General features: G+C 43.1%; 1 protein-coding gene across 1 annotated transcript in view; it reads left to right on the top strand.

Moving 5' to 3' along the window:
- The first annotated feature begins 15353 nt into the window (after positions 1–15353).
- Positions 15354–17343, top strand: part of UBR3 (ubiquitin protein ligase E3 component n-recognin 3) — a 175430-nt gene continuing 173440 nt past the window's right edge. Inside the window, exon 1 of the mRNA XM_049773377.1 lies at positions 15354–15952. Coding sequence (XP_049629334.1) covers positions 15354–15952 — 599 coding nt within the window. The remainder of the gene's footprint in view (positions 15953–17343) is intronic.

Raw genomic sequence — 17343 nt, 5'->3', positions numbered from 1 at the left:
ATCAGTTCAAATCCTGGCGTCCCATATGGTCCCCCGTGCCTGCCAGGAGCAATTTCTGAGCCTGGAGCCAGGAATAACCCCTGAGCACTGCCGGGTGTGACCCAAAAACCACACACACACACACACACACACACACACACACACACACACACACGAAAAAGAAAAAGAAAAAAAGAATTGGTCCAGAGGCCGGAGAGGTGGTCTAGAGGCAAGGTGTCTGCCCCAAGCCAGGGGCAATTTCTGAGTGCTTAGCCAGGAGTAACTCCTGAGCATCAAATGGGTGTGGGCCCCCCCCAAAAAAAGATGTCTCTTTGTGGGGCCGGAGAGATAGCATGGAGGTAAGGTATTTGTCTTGCATGCAGAAGGATGGTGGTTCGAATCCCAGCATCCCATATGGTCCCCCAAGCCTACCAGGAGCAATCTCAGAGTAGAGCCAGGAGTAACCCCTGAGCGCTGCCAGGTGTGACCCCAAAACAAAAACAAACAACAAAAAAATAGATGTCTCTTTGTTATTAAGGAAAAAGAGTGGGTAGATCTAGAGAAATTAGAGAACTGATATCTAAGATTTCTACTTCCTGTATATAATAGATTCCTGTATAAAAAAGATTCAAACTTCTGAGGATGAAATAGTTAATGTCAAGGAAAAAAAGGAGAAGAAAGGGAAAGAAAAAGGAGGGAGGAAAGAGGAAGAAGCAAAGATGGTATCTCAGATCACAAATGACTTGCATGTGTGAGGCCCTGAACCACAATAGAATGAGATCCCTGGCATTAGCATCATCATAATACAAAAGAAAGAAAGAAACAGCAGGCTGAAAATAGTCATTCATGAGGATTCCATTAAAACATATTACCTAACTTGAGGCTGGAGCGGTGGTGCAAGCAATAGGGTGCTTCCCTTGCAAATGCTAACCTAGGATGGACCACGGTTCGATCCCCCGGCGTCCCATATAGTCCCCCAAGCCGGGAGCGATTTCTGAACACATAGCCAGGAGTAACCACTGAGCATCACCGGTTGTGGCCCGAAAAGAAAGAAAAAAAAAACATATTACCTAACCTAACTGCAGTTTTAGGTCAGCACTAAGATCACCCTTTTACTTTTCACTCCTTCCCCTCTGGAGGTTGCTCTGACTGAAGTAAGGGACCCTATAGTTAATTATCAGGGATCAAACACAGGACCTCACACATGAGAAGCAGATGCTCTCCCATTGAGCTATTTTCCAGCCCTAGTATTCCTTTTCACTAATTATGATCTTGTGCCACTCTTTCTGGCTATAGATCCATTCTACTTCTTAGATGTCACATTTGTAAATTGTATAATAATTCCAATAATTTTTTTTAATTTTTGGCCACACCCAGTAATGCTCAGGGGTTACTCCTGACTATGAGCTCAGAAATCACTCCTGGCTTGGGGAACCTTATGGGTCGTCAGGGGGTCTACACAAAAACTAATCTCTATGATGTGTTCGTCCTAGGTTAGCGTGTGCCAGGCAAACGCCCTACCGCTTATGCCACCACTCTGGCCCCCGACCATTTAAATCTTTGAAATAAATTCAAATGGACTTAATACATATGGGAACAGAGAAATAGCTTATAGGGCTGAATGGTGCTAGGACCATGTTCAATCCCTATCACTGCAGAGAGTGACATTCCCCACCTTAAACACACTGGTCCTTCCCTGACATACCAGCAGAGTGTGGCCTGTGAAGCCAATATATATGTATTCAAATGCATTTGACATTATTTCTTCATAGATATTTAAAAATTATTTAAATTTTTATTTTACTGGTGTTTGTTTTGGGGGAGGGTAGAGTAAGGTGAGAGGGGACACACCAAGTGATGTTCCAAGGCTATTCCTGGCTCTGTGCTCAGGAGTGACCCCTAGTGGTAATCATGGAACATGCGGTGCCAGGGATTCAAACTAGGACCTTAGGCTTTCTCGGCAATCTAGTCCATCATAGAGATTAGTTTTTGTGTAGATCAACCCAAGTTTTGATGTGGGTTTTTGGTCATTACGGGATAAAAATAAACACAAATTTTCACTAACCAACCACCTTGGTTGCATCCTAATGCATTATTTTGTTTTATTTTGTTTTATTTTTGGGTCACACCCGGCAGCACTCAGGGGTTACTCCTGGTGCTACACTCAGAAATCGCTCCAGGCAGGCTCCCGGGATGTTGGAATTCGAACCACTGTCCTTCTGTGCTCTCTCTCCAGCCCCTATTTTTTTTGATTGTTTATGGTAGTGCTTTATAATATGAAAACTGTTCTCTTGTACCTTAGTGGTAGAGTACTTGCCATGTGTGTGTTTAGTCCTATGCTCAACTCTTGGCATAGCAACTGAAACAAAACACAGCAGCTCTCTGGTTACACCAAAGAGTAGAATTCATAACAATCGCTACAACAGGGGCTGGAGAAATAATTTCAGGTAAGTCACTGGCTTTGCATGTAGCCAGTCAATCAGGGTTTGATCCCTGGCACTGTATTTGGTCCCCTGAGCTCTGCCAGCAGTAATCTCTAAACAAATAGCCAGGAGTATAAGGGAGTGTTTACAAATTATATAATTTAGAATATGCTTTTATCAGTCTATAAAATTTATCAGGAGTTTTGTATTCTTTGTGAATGTGCTTTTTGGACTTGGGCCATATTAGTCCATGCCATGAGTCACTTTTGTCCACTATCTTCAGCTCTTGCATTAGAGCAACTGGTAAGGACTCAACAATATATTATATATATTATATATATATAACTATATATATACATATACATTTTGGTTTTTGGGCAACCTCCGGTGATGATCAGGGGTTACTCCTGGCTATGAGCTCAGAAATCGCTCCTGGCTGGGGAAACCAGGGGAATCAAACTGCGGTCTGTCCTAGGCTTCGGCCCCAAGGAAGAACTCAACAATTTTTTTTTTATTTGTCACATGAATAAGGTGGTGACAATCTTTGAGTCTTTAGTAGAGATGCAGATAAGAGAACATTTCTATGGTTTGAAAGAAAGAGGGACCAGAAGAATGACTCAAATGTCTGGAACCCGGGCTGGAGCGATAGGGCATTTGCCTTGCAAGTGGCCAACTTAGGACAGACCTGGGTTCAATCCCCAGTGTCCCATATGGTCCCCCAAGCCAGAAGCGATTTCTGAGCGCATAGCCAGGAGTAACCCCTGAGCGTCACCGGGTGTGGCCCAAAAACAAACAACAACAACAACAACAACAATAACAAAAGTCTGGAATCCATGTTTCACATGCATAACCTCTAGGATTGGTCCCTGGCACTGTGTGGCCCCTTAAGCTCAGCAGGAACAACCCCTCATTGAACTCCACGCCCCAAACTCTGAGCTGGGAGTAGCACCCAAGCCCCTAGCACCAAACAAAACAAAACAAAACAAAACAAGAAAAAAGTGTAAAGATCTGGGAAAACAAATAAATGAGTTCAGCTGATTTTGGTGGTGGCTTGGCGCCACACCCTGTGGCGCTCAGGGTAATAACCCTGGCTCTGCACACAGAAATTACTCCTGACAGTTTCAGACTACCATGTGGAATGCTGGGGATAGACACTGGGTAGACCTCAAGCAAGGCAAACGCTCTACCTACTATGCTATCTATCACTCTAGCCCCAAGATAGTGATTTAAAAAAATTAGGGAGGGGGAGAGAGATAGCATGGAGGGTAAGGCGTTTGCCTTTCATGCAGAAGGTCATCGGTTCAAATCCTAGCTTCCCATAAGGTGGTGCAAGCGATAAGGCATCTGCCTTGCCCGTGCTAGCCTAGGACAGACTGAGGTTCAAGCCCCATGTGGTCCTCAAAGCCAGGAGTGATTTCTGAGTGCAGAGCCAGGAGTAACGCCTGAACGTCACCAGGTGTGGCCCAAAAACAAAACAAAAAAATGTTTTTAATTTAATCACCATGAGACACACATGAAGTTGTTCATTACTGAGTTTTAGTTGTGCAATGTTCCAACACGCATCCCCTCAACAGCATGTTTTTCACCACTAGTGTCCTAGGTTCTCTTCTGTGTCCTGCCTCTCCCCACTCCCTTGACTCTGTGGCAGACATTTTTCTTATCTCACTTGAGAGTGATTTATTTTATTTTATTGAAACAATTGTGATCGACAGAGTCCTATTTTAGATATCCAGTGAGTCAGGGCCATTCCCACCACCAGTGTCAACCTCCCTCCACCAATAGACCCAGAGTACATCCTATACCACCACCCTTTGACTCTGGCCTGCTAGTGCAACAGGTTCCTTTGAATTTAGATTGTTAAAGTTTAGGTCCCTTGATTCTTTTTTTTGGTGGGGAGGTCACACCCGGCAGAGCTCAGGGGTTATTCCTGACTCTACGCTCAGAAATCACTCCTGGGAGGCTCAGGGGACCATATAGGATGCTGGGATTTGAATCACTGTCCTTTTGCATGCAGGGCAAATGCCTTACCTCCATGCTATCTCTCCAGTCCCTGGTCCCTTGATTCTCTTATCATTGACTCTGGCTTGGATATTTAGTTCTGTCCTTATTTATTTCCCTGCCAATGCATCCAAGACCACTTGACCACTGGCCTCCAGTCTTTATTTATTTCCTCTTAGTTTTATAGAAAAATGCAGGAATATTTGGTAAAATAATATGTGTCCCAAGGTTCTTTGAAAAAGGGGGGAGCCCCAATTTAAAAGATAAGAGATAAAAAAATGCAATAAATAATAAAATCAGGGACAGAGCGATAGCTCAGGGGTAAGGCGATTGCCTTGCACGTGGTCAAAACAGGACAAATCCCAGTTCAAATCCCCACATCCCATATGGTCCCCTGAGCCTGCCAGGAGCGATTTCTGAGTGCAGAGCCAGGAGAAACCCCTGAGCACCTCAGGGTGTAACCCTAAAAGCCAAGAAAAATTAATAATAATAATAAAAAAAATAAATAATAAAAAGGTGTGTGCGTGGCAGTTGTGTGTGTGTGTGTGTGTGTGTGCGTGTGTGTGTGTGCGCACATGCACATAGGCACAGCAAAATAGGGAGAAATAGAAAGGAAAATACCTTTAGCCTAAAAACAGGAAGACCTATCCCATGAAACATCCTGGCATAAGACCAACTATAGGCTTCAGGCATACTAAATTGTCTAAGCCAGTCTTTCTCTGTGGTTTCAGTAAAAGCTCTTCACAATCAGGTTTCTGTAAAAGAGTGATTTTAAATGAGAAAAGATAGCCCCAGAAAACCTTGAAGAAGTGGACCTGGAGAGATAATAAAGCAGGTATGAAACTTGCCTTGCACATAGCCAACCTGGGTTCCATCCTGTGCATCCCTTATGGCCCCTTGCTTGCCACGAGTACTTTCTTGAGAGCAGAGCCAGAAAACCCTGAGCTCCACTGGGCATGGCCCTAAAACAAAACAAAAGACAAAAAGAAAAAAGAAAGTCCTGATAAATATATAAAACAAATTTTGAATATTCACATTAATTTGTTAGGGACTTCTAATTTTGAAAGCAAGTATGTTATCTATCATTGATAACATTTTCCTTTACTGTGAGGTTTAGATTACTTTTTAATGTCAACTTATAGAAATACCTCGGCATTCTTCTCCACATTAAATAATATTGAAAAGCTATTAGACATTTATTGTTTGTTGGTATATTTGTTTTTGGGGGCTTGCACCAGTCAGAGTTCATAGGGATCACTCCTGGGACCACATGTGGTGTCAGTGATTGAAAACAAGTCAAAAATATGTGAGGTAATGGGCTCGAGAGATAGCATTGAGGTAGGGCATTTGTCTTGCATGCAGAAGTTCGATGGTTCGAATCCCAGCATCCCATATGGTCCACTGAGTCTGCCAGGAGCGATTCTTGAGCATAAAGCCAGGTGTGGCCTCTGAGCACTGCTGGGCATGACCCCCCCTACAAAAAAAGAATAAAACTGAGGGGCCAGAGAGATAGCATGGAAGTAGGGCATTTGCCTTGCATACAGAAGGATGGTGGTTTGAATCCCAGCATCCCATATGGTCCCTTGAGCCTGCTAGGATCAATTTCAGAGTGTAAAGCCAGGAGTATCCCTGGAGCGCTGCTGTGTTATCCAAAAAACCCAAAGACCAATAAATAAATAAATAAACAAACAAATAAATAAATGAGTAAAACTGAAAGGGCAGAGTTGATGTCTGATCTCAGAAAGAAACTACTAATGAGTAAAAAAGATGGTATCACCTTATTTATTATAAAAATGTCTCATGACATTTTATGTGGATCATATTTATTTGAAACAATTGTGATTTACAAAGTTCCTCATAGTTGGATTTTGAACATACAATGAATCAGGACTAATTCTACCACCAGTGTTGACGTCCCTCCACCAATGTTCCCCAAGTGCATTCTATACCACCACCCTTGATGCCAGCCTGCCAATATAATAGGCCCATTTTAAATTTAGATTGTTAAAGTTTGGGTCTCTTGATTACATTGTTGTTACCTTTGACTTGAATATTTAGCTCTGTCCTTTTATGGGGAGGAGGGTCCACACCTGGTGACACTCAGGGTTACTCCTAGCTATGTGCTCGGAAATCGCTCCTGGCTTGGGGGGCCGTATGGAATGCCAGGGGATCAAACCCAGGTCTGTCCTGGGTCAACTGCGTGCAAGGCAAACACCCTACCGCTGCACTATCGAACCGGCCCCACTCTGTCCTTTTTTTTTAACACTACCAATGCACCTGAGACTGCTTGGCCTCTGGCCCCCATCCTTTCATATCTGTGATTCTCCTGTTCCACTCAGTGTCTTTCCTTCTCCTCCCTATACTCTCAGGCCAAGGGTGTTCAAAACAACTCCCATTTAGACCACTGTGTTTCTTCATGCAGTGATTCTAAATACCACATATAAGTGTATTATTCTGTATCCTTCTTCTGCTGGCTTACTTTATTTTACATTGTATCTTCTAGTTCCATCCATGTTGTCACAAATTGCATGATTTCATCATCCCTTACAACTATGTAGTATTCCATTGTCTATATACATATATTCCATTGTATATATTTCATTATATAATATATTCCATTATATATGTAGTATTTCATTGTATATATAATATTTCATTGTATATATACCACATCTTCATGATCCACTCATCTGTTGTTGAACATCTAGGTTGATTCCAAGTTTTAACTTGTGCTGAGTGCTGCAATGAATAGTGGTGTGCATATAGCCTTTTATATAAATGTTTTTCTGTCCTGGGGATAGATAACCAAAAGAGGGATTGCTGGGTTGCATGACAGCTCAATTTTGAGTTTACTGAGAACCCTTCATATAGTTTTCCTGAGGGTTGGACCAGGCAGCATTTTCACTAGTAGTGGATGAGAGTTTTTTCTCAGCGCATTCCCACCAACAAAGATTGTTACTATTGTTATTATTATTATTTATTATTATTATTATTATTTTATTTTTTGGGTGACACCCGCCAGCACTCAAGGATTACTCCTGGCTCTATGCTCAGAAATCACTACTGGTAGGCTCAGGGGACCATATGGGATGCTGGGATTTGAACCACCGTTCTTCTGCATGCAAGGCTCCATGCTCTCTCTCCAGCCCCACTGTTATTTTTGATATGTGTCATCCTCACTGGTATAAGATGATATTTTATTGTTGTCTTGATTTGGATTTCCCTAATGATAAGTGATGATGAGCATTTATTCATATGCCTGTCGGCCATCTGTTGGTCTTCTTCAGAGAAGTGTCTGTTGATCTCCTCTCCCCATTTTTTGATAAGGTTTTTAGGTTTTGTGGAGTTAATCTTTGTGAGTACTTTGTATATCCTAGATATCAAACCTTTATCTGATGTATTGATTGCAAAATTTTTCTCCCATTCTCTGTCTTCTAATTTTAGCCCATGTTTCTTTTTCCACACAGAAAATTTTTAGTTTGATATAGTCCTATTTTTTCAGGTTTGATGCTATAGATATTGCCATTGGCATCCTATCATCTAAAACTTCTTTGAGGTCTAAATCTTGAAGTGTTCTGCCCATGTTTTCCTCAGTGAAATTTATATGGAGTTGGGTCTAATCTCAAGGTCTTTAATCCACTTTGAATTGACCTTTGTGTAAGATATGAGATATGAATCTATCTTTAATTCTTACACATGGGTTATCCAATTGTTCCAATACTATTTGTTGAAGAGACTGTCTTTATTCCATTTCATTTTTTTTTATTGTTTTGGGCCACACCTAACGGCACTCAGGGGTTACTCCTGGCTCTGCACTCTGAAATCACTCCTGGCAGCTTTGGGGGTCCATATGCAATGCTGGAATTGAACCCAGGTCTGTCCCGGGTTGGCTGCTCACAAAGCAAATGCCCTATCACATTGTTATCTCTTTGGCTCCAGCATTTCAAATTCATGATTATTTTGTCAAAGATTAATTTACCATATACTTGGGGGTTTGTCACAGGATATTTTATTCTGATTCATTGGTCTGAAAGTTTGTCTTTGTTCCAATACCAATACCAATGTTTTGATCATTATAACTTTATAGTAGAGCTTCAAATTAGGTAATGAGATGCTTCCCAGTTGCTCGTTTTTCAATATGTATTTGGATATCCTAGGTCTTTTATGGTTCCATACAAACTTTATAATTAATTGTTCTAAGTCCATGAAAAATGTCGTCTGAATTTGAATAGCGATTGCATTGAATCTAGATAGTAGTTTAAGTAAGATGATCATTTTGATATTGATTCTTCCAATCCATGAGCATGGAGGAATGTTTTCTATTTCCTTAGGTCTTCCTAAATTTCTTTCTTAAGTGTTTTGAAGTTTTTGTGGTATAGGTCTCTTCCCTCTCTATGTGGATCCTATTTAAATCCATCTCATTTATCAGAATTCAGATTGAGTGGGCTGTTAGCATAATTTTGTTGAACAGTTATGATTTAAATAAGATGAACTTGTGTTTAAATTGCCTATGATCAGCTTTTTGAATTTTGATAATTCCTGGTCAGCAAGTGCAAACCATTGTTGCCCCCTCTAAAGAAAAAATTAGACAAATTAGACTTAATTTGTCACATTCACCTTTCTAAGAACAAGGATTGCCATTGCATACATTGCATACCTGTGGGAGAATAGTTTTTTATTCAAATTTATATAACTGGCTATATTAACATATCTAGAGATTGAGAAAATTACTGTCTCAAAGAACAGAGGCATCTGTATTTTAGGTTGTGTTCATTAGCATGGTAAGGTAAAAAAAACGAGGATTAGCTAGCAGTAATCCCTATGCCATTTTGTTCTTAATTATGCCAATTTAATTAAAAAGTTTTCTGTATCTAAAATGGTGCCTCTCACTTAATGAAAAGTATTTTAGTATGATGTATTATCATATCAAATAAAAATACTTAGCACTTCTCACATATTTTAGATGAGCTTAATAGTAAGGTCAGATGCTTTTAAAATTTAGCCTGGCAAGTCAGAGCATCAACTTTTTCTATTTTTTTTCTTTTTTATTTTTGAATGAAAGAGAAAGAAAGAGGGAGCGAGGGAAGGAAGGAGGCAGAGGGAGAAAGAGAGGGAGGGATGAAGGGAGAGAGAACGAAAGAGAGGGAGGGAAGGAGGGTGAGAGAAAACGAGAGAGAAAGAAAGCGAGAAAAAAGAAAGAGGGAGGGAGGGAAAAAGAAAGAGACAGAGAGACAGAGAAAGAAATAGGGGTGGAAGGAGAGAGAGAAAGAGTAGGCAGGAATGAAGAAGAGAGAAAAAGGAGAGAAAGAGAAAGCAAAGAGGGTGGGAGGGAAGGAGGGAGAGAAACAGAAAGAAAGAGAGGGAGGGAAGGAGGGGAAAGGAGGGGGAAAGAGAAAGAAAGAGGGAGGGAGGGAGAGACAGAAAGAAAGAGGGGTGGAAGGGGGAGAGAAAGAAAGTGAGCAGGAATGAGGAAGAGAGAAAGAGAAAAAGGAGAGAAAGAGAAAGAAGGAAAGGAAGAGGGTGGGAGAGAAGGAGGGAAAGAGAGAAAGTAAGAAAGAAGAAAGGAAAGAAGAGAGAAAGAGGGAGGAGGGCAGGAGGGAGAGAGAACGAAAGAAAATTGCATCAACTTTTTCTTATAGATTCTTTTCTAGACTCAGACTGTGATGGTGTCCAAAATAGTCTTTTAAAAAGCTATTCAGAAATAAACACTACTAACCTAAATTGTTTTCAGCTGAATTTCATTGAATTTTCTTCATAGAAATATCATTATAGATATTCAACATGAAACAATTGACAAATAAGAATTTAAAGAGTTTTCTTTTTTTCTTTTTTTTGTTTTTTTGGGCCACACCCGTTTGATGCTCAGGGGTTACTCCTGGCTAAGTGCTCAGAAATTGCCCCTGGCTTGGGGGGACCATATGGGACACCGGGTGATAGAACCGTGGTCCTTTCTTGGCTAGCGCTTGCAAGGCAGACACCTTACCTCTAGTGCCACCTCACCGGCCCCGAATTTAAAGAGTTTTTATTTGACTCTAACATACTGCAAAAGTAAAATCTCATACTTCTGGATCTTAATGATAAAATAGAATAGAAGGAGCAAGTAGTTGAGCACCTGTATTTACTTAGAATCTAAGTAAATCTAAGTCTTAGATTAATTTTGACAATGTTAAGAGATTGAATGAAGGGCTTCATATATGCAAGGCAATGCTCTATCATTGTAGAGCTACTACCATAGCTATATTGCTGCACTCTATGTCATTGCTTTTATTATTATTATTATTATTATTATTATTATTATTATTATTGGTTTTTGGGCCACACCAGTAACGTTCAGGGGTTACTCCTGGTTATGCACTCAGAAATCACTCCTGGCTTGGGGGTCATATGGGACCCCGGGGGATCGAACTTCAGTCTGTTCTGGGTCAGCCGTATGCAAGGCAAACACTCTATCAGGGGTCTCAAACTCGCGGCCAGCGGGCCGTTTGTGGCCCTCCGTACAACATTTTGTGGCCCTGCCCTAGAGGAATCTTTTTTTGTTTTGTTTTGTTTTGTTTTGTTTTAGTTGTTTGGGTCACACCCCCCAATGTTCAAGGCTTACTACTGACTTTGCACTCAAGGATCACCCCGACTTTGCCTCCTGTGGCCCCCAGGTAAATTGAGTTTGAGACCCCTGCATGATCCGCACTGGCCCATGACTTTACATATTATTTTTTACATATTATTTTTATTTATTTATTTATTTTTGCTATACTCAGTGGTGCTCAGGGAATATTTCTGGTCTGTTTTCAGAAGTGAATCCTGCAGTGCTTGGAGGACCAAACATGGTGCCAAGGATCGAACTCCAGCTAGCATGTACAAGGCTAGTGCCTTACATAACTCCTGTACAATCTCTTTAGTCCTAAACCAAGGTTTTTGGAGTTCATCCTTTTTGTAGCACATATTAGTACTGTGTTTCTGTTTATTGTTAATTTTCTGATTCCAAATTTTTCTTGGGAGAGGGGAACCACTTTAGCAGTGTTTAGGGGGCATATGTGTTATTTCTTTTTTTTTTTTTTTTTTTTTTTTTTGTGGTTTTTGGGCCACACCCAGCACTGCTCAGGGGTTACTCCTGGCTCCATGCTCAGAAATTGCTCCTGGCAGGCACGGGGGACCATATGGGACACCGGGATTCGAACCAACCACCTTTGGTCCTGGATCGGCTGCTTGCAAGGCAAACGCCGCTGTGCTATCTCTCCGGGCCCATATGTGTTATTTCTAATGATTTTTGGTCTGACCATGGGGCCTGAAGGTTTATTGCTTGGCCTAACAATGAGCTGAGAATCACACAGGGCATCCAACCAAAAATTATTAAAACCCATCTGGTGTTGGGGTCCAAGTCAGGTTTTTCACTTGTAAGGTATGCTTCTGCCTTTCGGGCTATCTTCCCAGCCCCACACTTATAAACTGATAGGTCTTTTGTAATTATTTTGTGTGGGTTTGGGGGGGGGGCTACTGTACTGTTCTCTGGGAACTTGGGTGGTGCAAGGGACCAAATTTAGAATCTCCTAATGCAAAAGCATGTGCTTTTGAGTCAACTCAACCCATGTAAAATTTTTCTGCATTTTTTTTTTTTTTGAGCTACATCTGTCAGTTCTCAGGGGCTACTCCTGGGTGCATTGCTTGAATCTGAACCTGGGGTTCCTGCATAAAAGGCATGCCTCCAGCCCTTTGAGCTTTTACTTCATTTAAGCTTTTTTTTTTTTTTTTTTTTTTTTTGGCGCTGCTCAGGACTTACTCCTGGCTCTGCACTCACAAATCAGTCCTGGCAAAATTTGAGAATTATATGGAATACCAAGGATCTAACTCAAATCAGCTGCATGCAAGGCAGATGATACCACAGTATTATCATGAAGATAACCCACAGTATCATCTTTCTGGCCCCTCTTTTATGCATTTTAAAATTAGATTATAAATATATTCTTTTTTGTTGTTGTTGTTGTTTTGTTTTTGGGCCACACCCAGCAGTGCTCAGGGGTTACTCCTGGCTATCTGCTCAGAAATAGCTCCTGGTAGCACGGGGGACCATATGGGACACCGGGATTCGAACCAACCACCTTTGGTCCTGGATCGGCTGCTTGCAAGGCAAACACCGTTGTGCTATCTCTCCGGGCCCTTTTTGTTGTTTTTTTGGGGGGGCCACACCCGGCGGTGCTCAGGGGTTACTCCTGGCTATCTGCTCAAAAATGTTATAGCTCCTGGCAGGCACGGGGGACCATGTGGGACGCTAGGATTCGAACCAACCACCTTAGGTCCTGGGTCGGCTGCTTGCAAGGCAAATGCCGCTGTGCTATCTCTCCGACCCCATTATTGGTTATTATTAATGACTGACTTTGCACAGTTGTGATATTCTCATGAGCAGAATAGGTAGCAAATGTGACAAACTTCCTGGTTTCTGTACATGTGTTGCAATGTCAATGCAAGTAAACGCAGAGTGTGGTATTTAAACTTTTTTTTTTTTTGGTTGTTACTGAAATTTAAGAGTTTGTGAAAAGATCACTTTGGAATCATGAAAAAGACTACATTTGGCAGAACCAGCACACATCAGCATATTCCTCTCCCCAAAAGAATAGTACGGGAGAGCTATCATCTGTTTGCTTTAACCCATAGTTACTCATCTGTGAACACACATTGGTTCTAATATACATGGAGTACCTGCAAGTGAACCAAAAGTCCTCTAGGCAAGCTTCTTACCTGAGGTATTATCTCTCAGAGTCGGAAAGATATTCTCTTTCAAGATTCATATTTTGCTAAGTGAGGCTCTATAATGTCTAGGGAATTTGATTTTTTACATCTGAGGATATCTGTAATTAGAGCTTCAGCTAATTCTTGGTGTGGTGGAAAGAGCAGGGCTTTGGAATCAGATGTTCCTGGTTTCTAATAATGTCATTAAATTATTAGCTCCTCCTTTTAGGGGTACATAAATTATTTCAACTTTTAGTGCCCAATAGTAAAAGTACTTAAGTGTAAGAATTACTCATAGTCTTATTGAGAGACTTGAAAACAATAAATGTATAAAGAACAGAACCCATAATAAATATACACCAAAATTATAATTACTATAGTGATGTTTATCTTAATCAGATTAATATCACATTATTTATCAATAATTATGAAACTTATTCTTTGTCCTCCAAGTCATGTGGGAAGGAGATTTACAATGCAAAGACAATAATATCAGTAAATTCAGTGCTATTTCTTTTCTTTTTTTTTTTTTTTTTTGTGGTTTTTGGGTCACACCCGGCAGTGCTCAGGGGTTATTCCTGGCTTCAGGCTCAGAAATTGCTCCTGGCAGGCACGGGAGGACCATATATGGGACGCCGGGATTCGAACCGATGACCTCCTGCATGAGAGGCAAACGCCTTACCTCCATGCTATCTCTCCGGCCCCAGTGCTATTTATTTTCAAGAAAAGGAAATCACTTGGACAAACATTGTTACAACAGGATTATAGAGTAGCTGTGGGGTGGAGTAGGATGGGAAGTAGAAACAATAAAAACTCAGAAGCAGGAAATGATGAAGCCTCTTCAGAAAGCAATGAACAGTCTGGGGTGGGGGGAGTCTTTCAAACAGAGAATCTGTATTAGTAGTAGGAGAAAGGGAGGGCAAGACAGGTAGGCCTCTGAGAGAAATTGATGTTTAAGTCTATATTTCTACAAAAGATTTTGACCTGAAGAGTGAAAGAGTGAACCCTAATTTTCTAAAGCATAGATATATACTTTATATAATCATATAATACTTTTTGATAGCATATAATGGTTCAACATACATAGGGTTGTATATGTAGTATACATGTCTCTCTCTCTGTCTCTCTACATATATATATATATATATACACACACACACACACACACATATATATATATATATATATATATATATAATTAGAACATTAACCTGGTAAAAACATGAAGGTAAGAATTGACTGAGGGGGAAGGGGAAAAAATAAAAAGAATTGACTGAGGGGAAAAATTTGGAGGTTTTGCAATAATAGTAGTAGCTAGTAATTAAGGGTTTCCTAACAGCGGGAACCCACATCTCAAAAAGACATGCAGGTACTTAAAATACATATAAAATCTGTTTAATTCCTCTAGTCCCAGGGCCTAGAGAAAAATCATGCAGATGCAAGATTTTCAATAAATTGCCCAGGCTAAATAAGTACTAGAATATTTAAATAAATGAATATATAATGAATATCTAAATACATATAGATAAATATAAATACATAAACATGAATATATAATGAATACATAAACACATATACATAGAAAAATAGAAATACATAAAAATGAATATGTAAATAAATGGATATATAATGAATATCTAAATACATATACATAGAAAAATAGAAATACATAAAAATGAATATGTAAATAAATGGATATATAATGAATATCTAAATACATATACATAGAAAACTAGAAATACATAACAATGAATATATAAATAAATGGATATATAATGAATATCTAAATACATATAAATAGAAAACTAGAAATACATAACAATGAATATATAAATAAATGGATAGATAGGTCGCTAGATCAAGAAGCAGATTTCAAGAGCCTCTGTTTTTTCAGTAGGTCTCTAGTTGAGTCGGTGGGGACGCAGCGTGGGAGGCCTGGGGCCGCTTCCCTTCCCTTCCCTTCCCTGTCAGGTGGAAGGGGGGGAGCGGGCACCTCAGCGTGAGGGGGGCGTGCGTGGAGGCGGGGAGGCGAGAGGAGGAGGAAGAAGAGGAGGAGGAGGAGGAGGAGGAGGCGGCGCGCTCGCAGCTCGGGCTATCGCGAGAGTTGGGCGGGTCGAGCCGTCGCCTCCAGTCAGTCAGCCCCCCTCACCCTCCCGGCGGCCCGGCGGCGGCGGCGGCGGCGGCGGCGGCGGCCCTGGGCCTGGCCTGGTCTCCCAATTCTGAGCTCTCATCATGGCGGCGGCGGCGGCGACGGCCACGGCCACGGCGGCCGTCGGGGGTCCGCAGCCGCCCTCGGCCGAAGAGGCGCCCGCGGCCGGGCTGGTGCTGGACAAAGCGGCCACGGCGGCGCACCTGAAGGCGGCCCTGAGCCGGCCGGACAACCGCGCAGGTGCCGAGGAGCTGCGGGCGCTGCTGGAGCGGGTGCTGAGCGCCGAGCGGCCGCTGGCCGGGGCGACGGGCACGGCCACGGCCACGGCCACGGCCACGGGCGGGGAGGAGGCGGCGGCGGCGGCGGCGGCGGCGGCGGGCGGCCCGGGCTCGGCCGAGCAGGAGGCCCTGGAGTGGTGCAAGTGCCTGCTGGCGGGCGGCGGCGGCTACGACGAGTTCTGCGCGGCCGTGCGGGCCTACGACCCCGCGGCGCTGTGCGGCCTGGTGTGGACGGCCAACTTCGTGGCCTACCGCTGCCGGACGTGCGGCATCTCGCCCTGCATGTCGCTGTGCGCCGAGTGCTTCCACCAGGGCGACCACACCGGCCACGACTTCAACATGTTCCGCAGCCAGGCCGGGGGCGCCTGCGACTGCGGGGACAGCAACGTGATGCGGGAGAGCGGGTGAGTGGACGGGGCGGGGGGACATCGAGGGTGATCACGACTTGAGGGGGCACCCCGGGCATCTCTACAGAGCCGATGGGAGCTGACCCCGAGCTGTCAAGGGGAAGAAGGGCTGGGGAGGCAAGAGGAGGGTGCGGCCACTTGGGGGATGGATGGATGGAGGGAGGGGACGGAGCTGTCAGTGGGGGGACGAGAGGACAAGAGGCAACCAAGCCTGTGGATTGCCCAGGATGCATGCCTGGTGGGCGAGGGAGTGGGTGAGTGGTAGAGAGGGAGCAAGCCTGTGTGTGTGGGGAGGGAAAGAGATGGAAGGAGGGAAGGTGCACCGACCTGTCAGTCTCCTTGCTGGCTGAAAAGATTGTGCACAGGCTGATTAGTATTGCCACAGAGGGTGGGGAAGGGTCTTGGAGTCCAGAGCGGTGGAGGTGGTCTTGCAACTGTTGGGAAGGACAGTTTTTTGGGGGAAAGGACTTCTGAACCGTCTGGCAGAAGCTCTCTCTCTGGAAATGAAGGGGCTGGCGGGAGGAGTGAAGGGGAGGGGCCTGCATGAAAAGTGACTGCTGAGCTGTCACTGGAGTATTTTAGAGTACTGGAATGACAGCTAGAGTTTGGGCTACTGGACAGGCCGCCGAGGGAATTTTTCCCCCCATAACAGGGCACTTTAGGTGACTAATAGGTGCGTGTGTATCTAAAAGTGGACGCTAAACAGGTATTTTTGGCCTAGACAGGACTACCAGGTATAACACACATTTTAGAGGTCGCAGTAAATGACTTAACTACGTGTGATTTGGTCCATATAGTGTCTTGGCTTGAAACTCCATGTCAGTGTCAGGGGAAGGACTGGGAAAAGAATAATCTATAAATGGTTTTTTTTTTTTTTTTTTTTTTGGTTTTTGGGCCACACCCTGTGACGCTCAGGGGTTACTCCTGGCTATGCGCTCAGAAGTTGCTCCTGGCTTCTTGGGGGACCATATGGGACGCCGGGGGATCGAACCGCGGTCCGTCCTAGGCTAGCGCAGGCAAGGCAGGCACCTCACCTCCAGCGCCACCGCCCGGCCCCAATTTTTTTTTTTTTTTTTTTTTTTGGTTTTTGGGTCACACCTGACAATGCTCAGGGGTTACTCCTGGCTTTACGCTCAGAAATTGCTCCTGGCAGGCTCGGGGGACCGTATGGAATGCCAGGATTCGAACCACCGTCCTTCTGCATGCAAGGCAAATGTCTTACCTCCATGCTCTCTCTCCGGCCCCTATAAATGAATTTTTGTCTTGACCGAAAGTGTTATGTCAGCAAATCCAGCTTCTCAAGATTTCAGTTCATGTCTGGATATAATCTCTTTATAGATGGTCACCGCTTCAAGATGTATGGATGTAGTGGGTACAAGCAAGACTCC

The sequence above is a fragment of the Suncus etruscus genome, chromosome 5, assembly GCF_024139225.1.
Source record: "Suncus etruscus isolate mSunEtr1 chromosome 5, mSunEtr1.pri.cur, whole genome shotgun sequence".
Classification (NCBI taxonomy): Eukaryota; Metazoa; Chordata; class Mammalia; order Eulipotyphla; family Soricidae; genus Suncus; species Suncus etruscus.
Note: the sequence above shows the minus strand (reverse complement) of the source record. Positions and strands in the feature narration are given on the sequence as shown.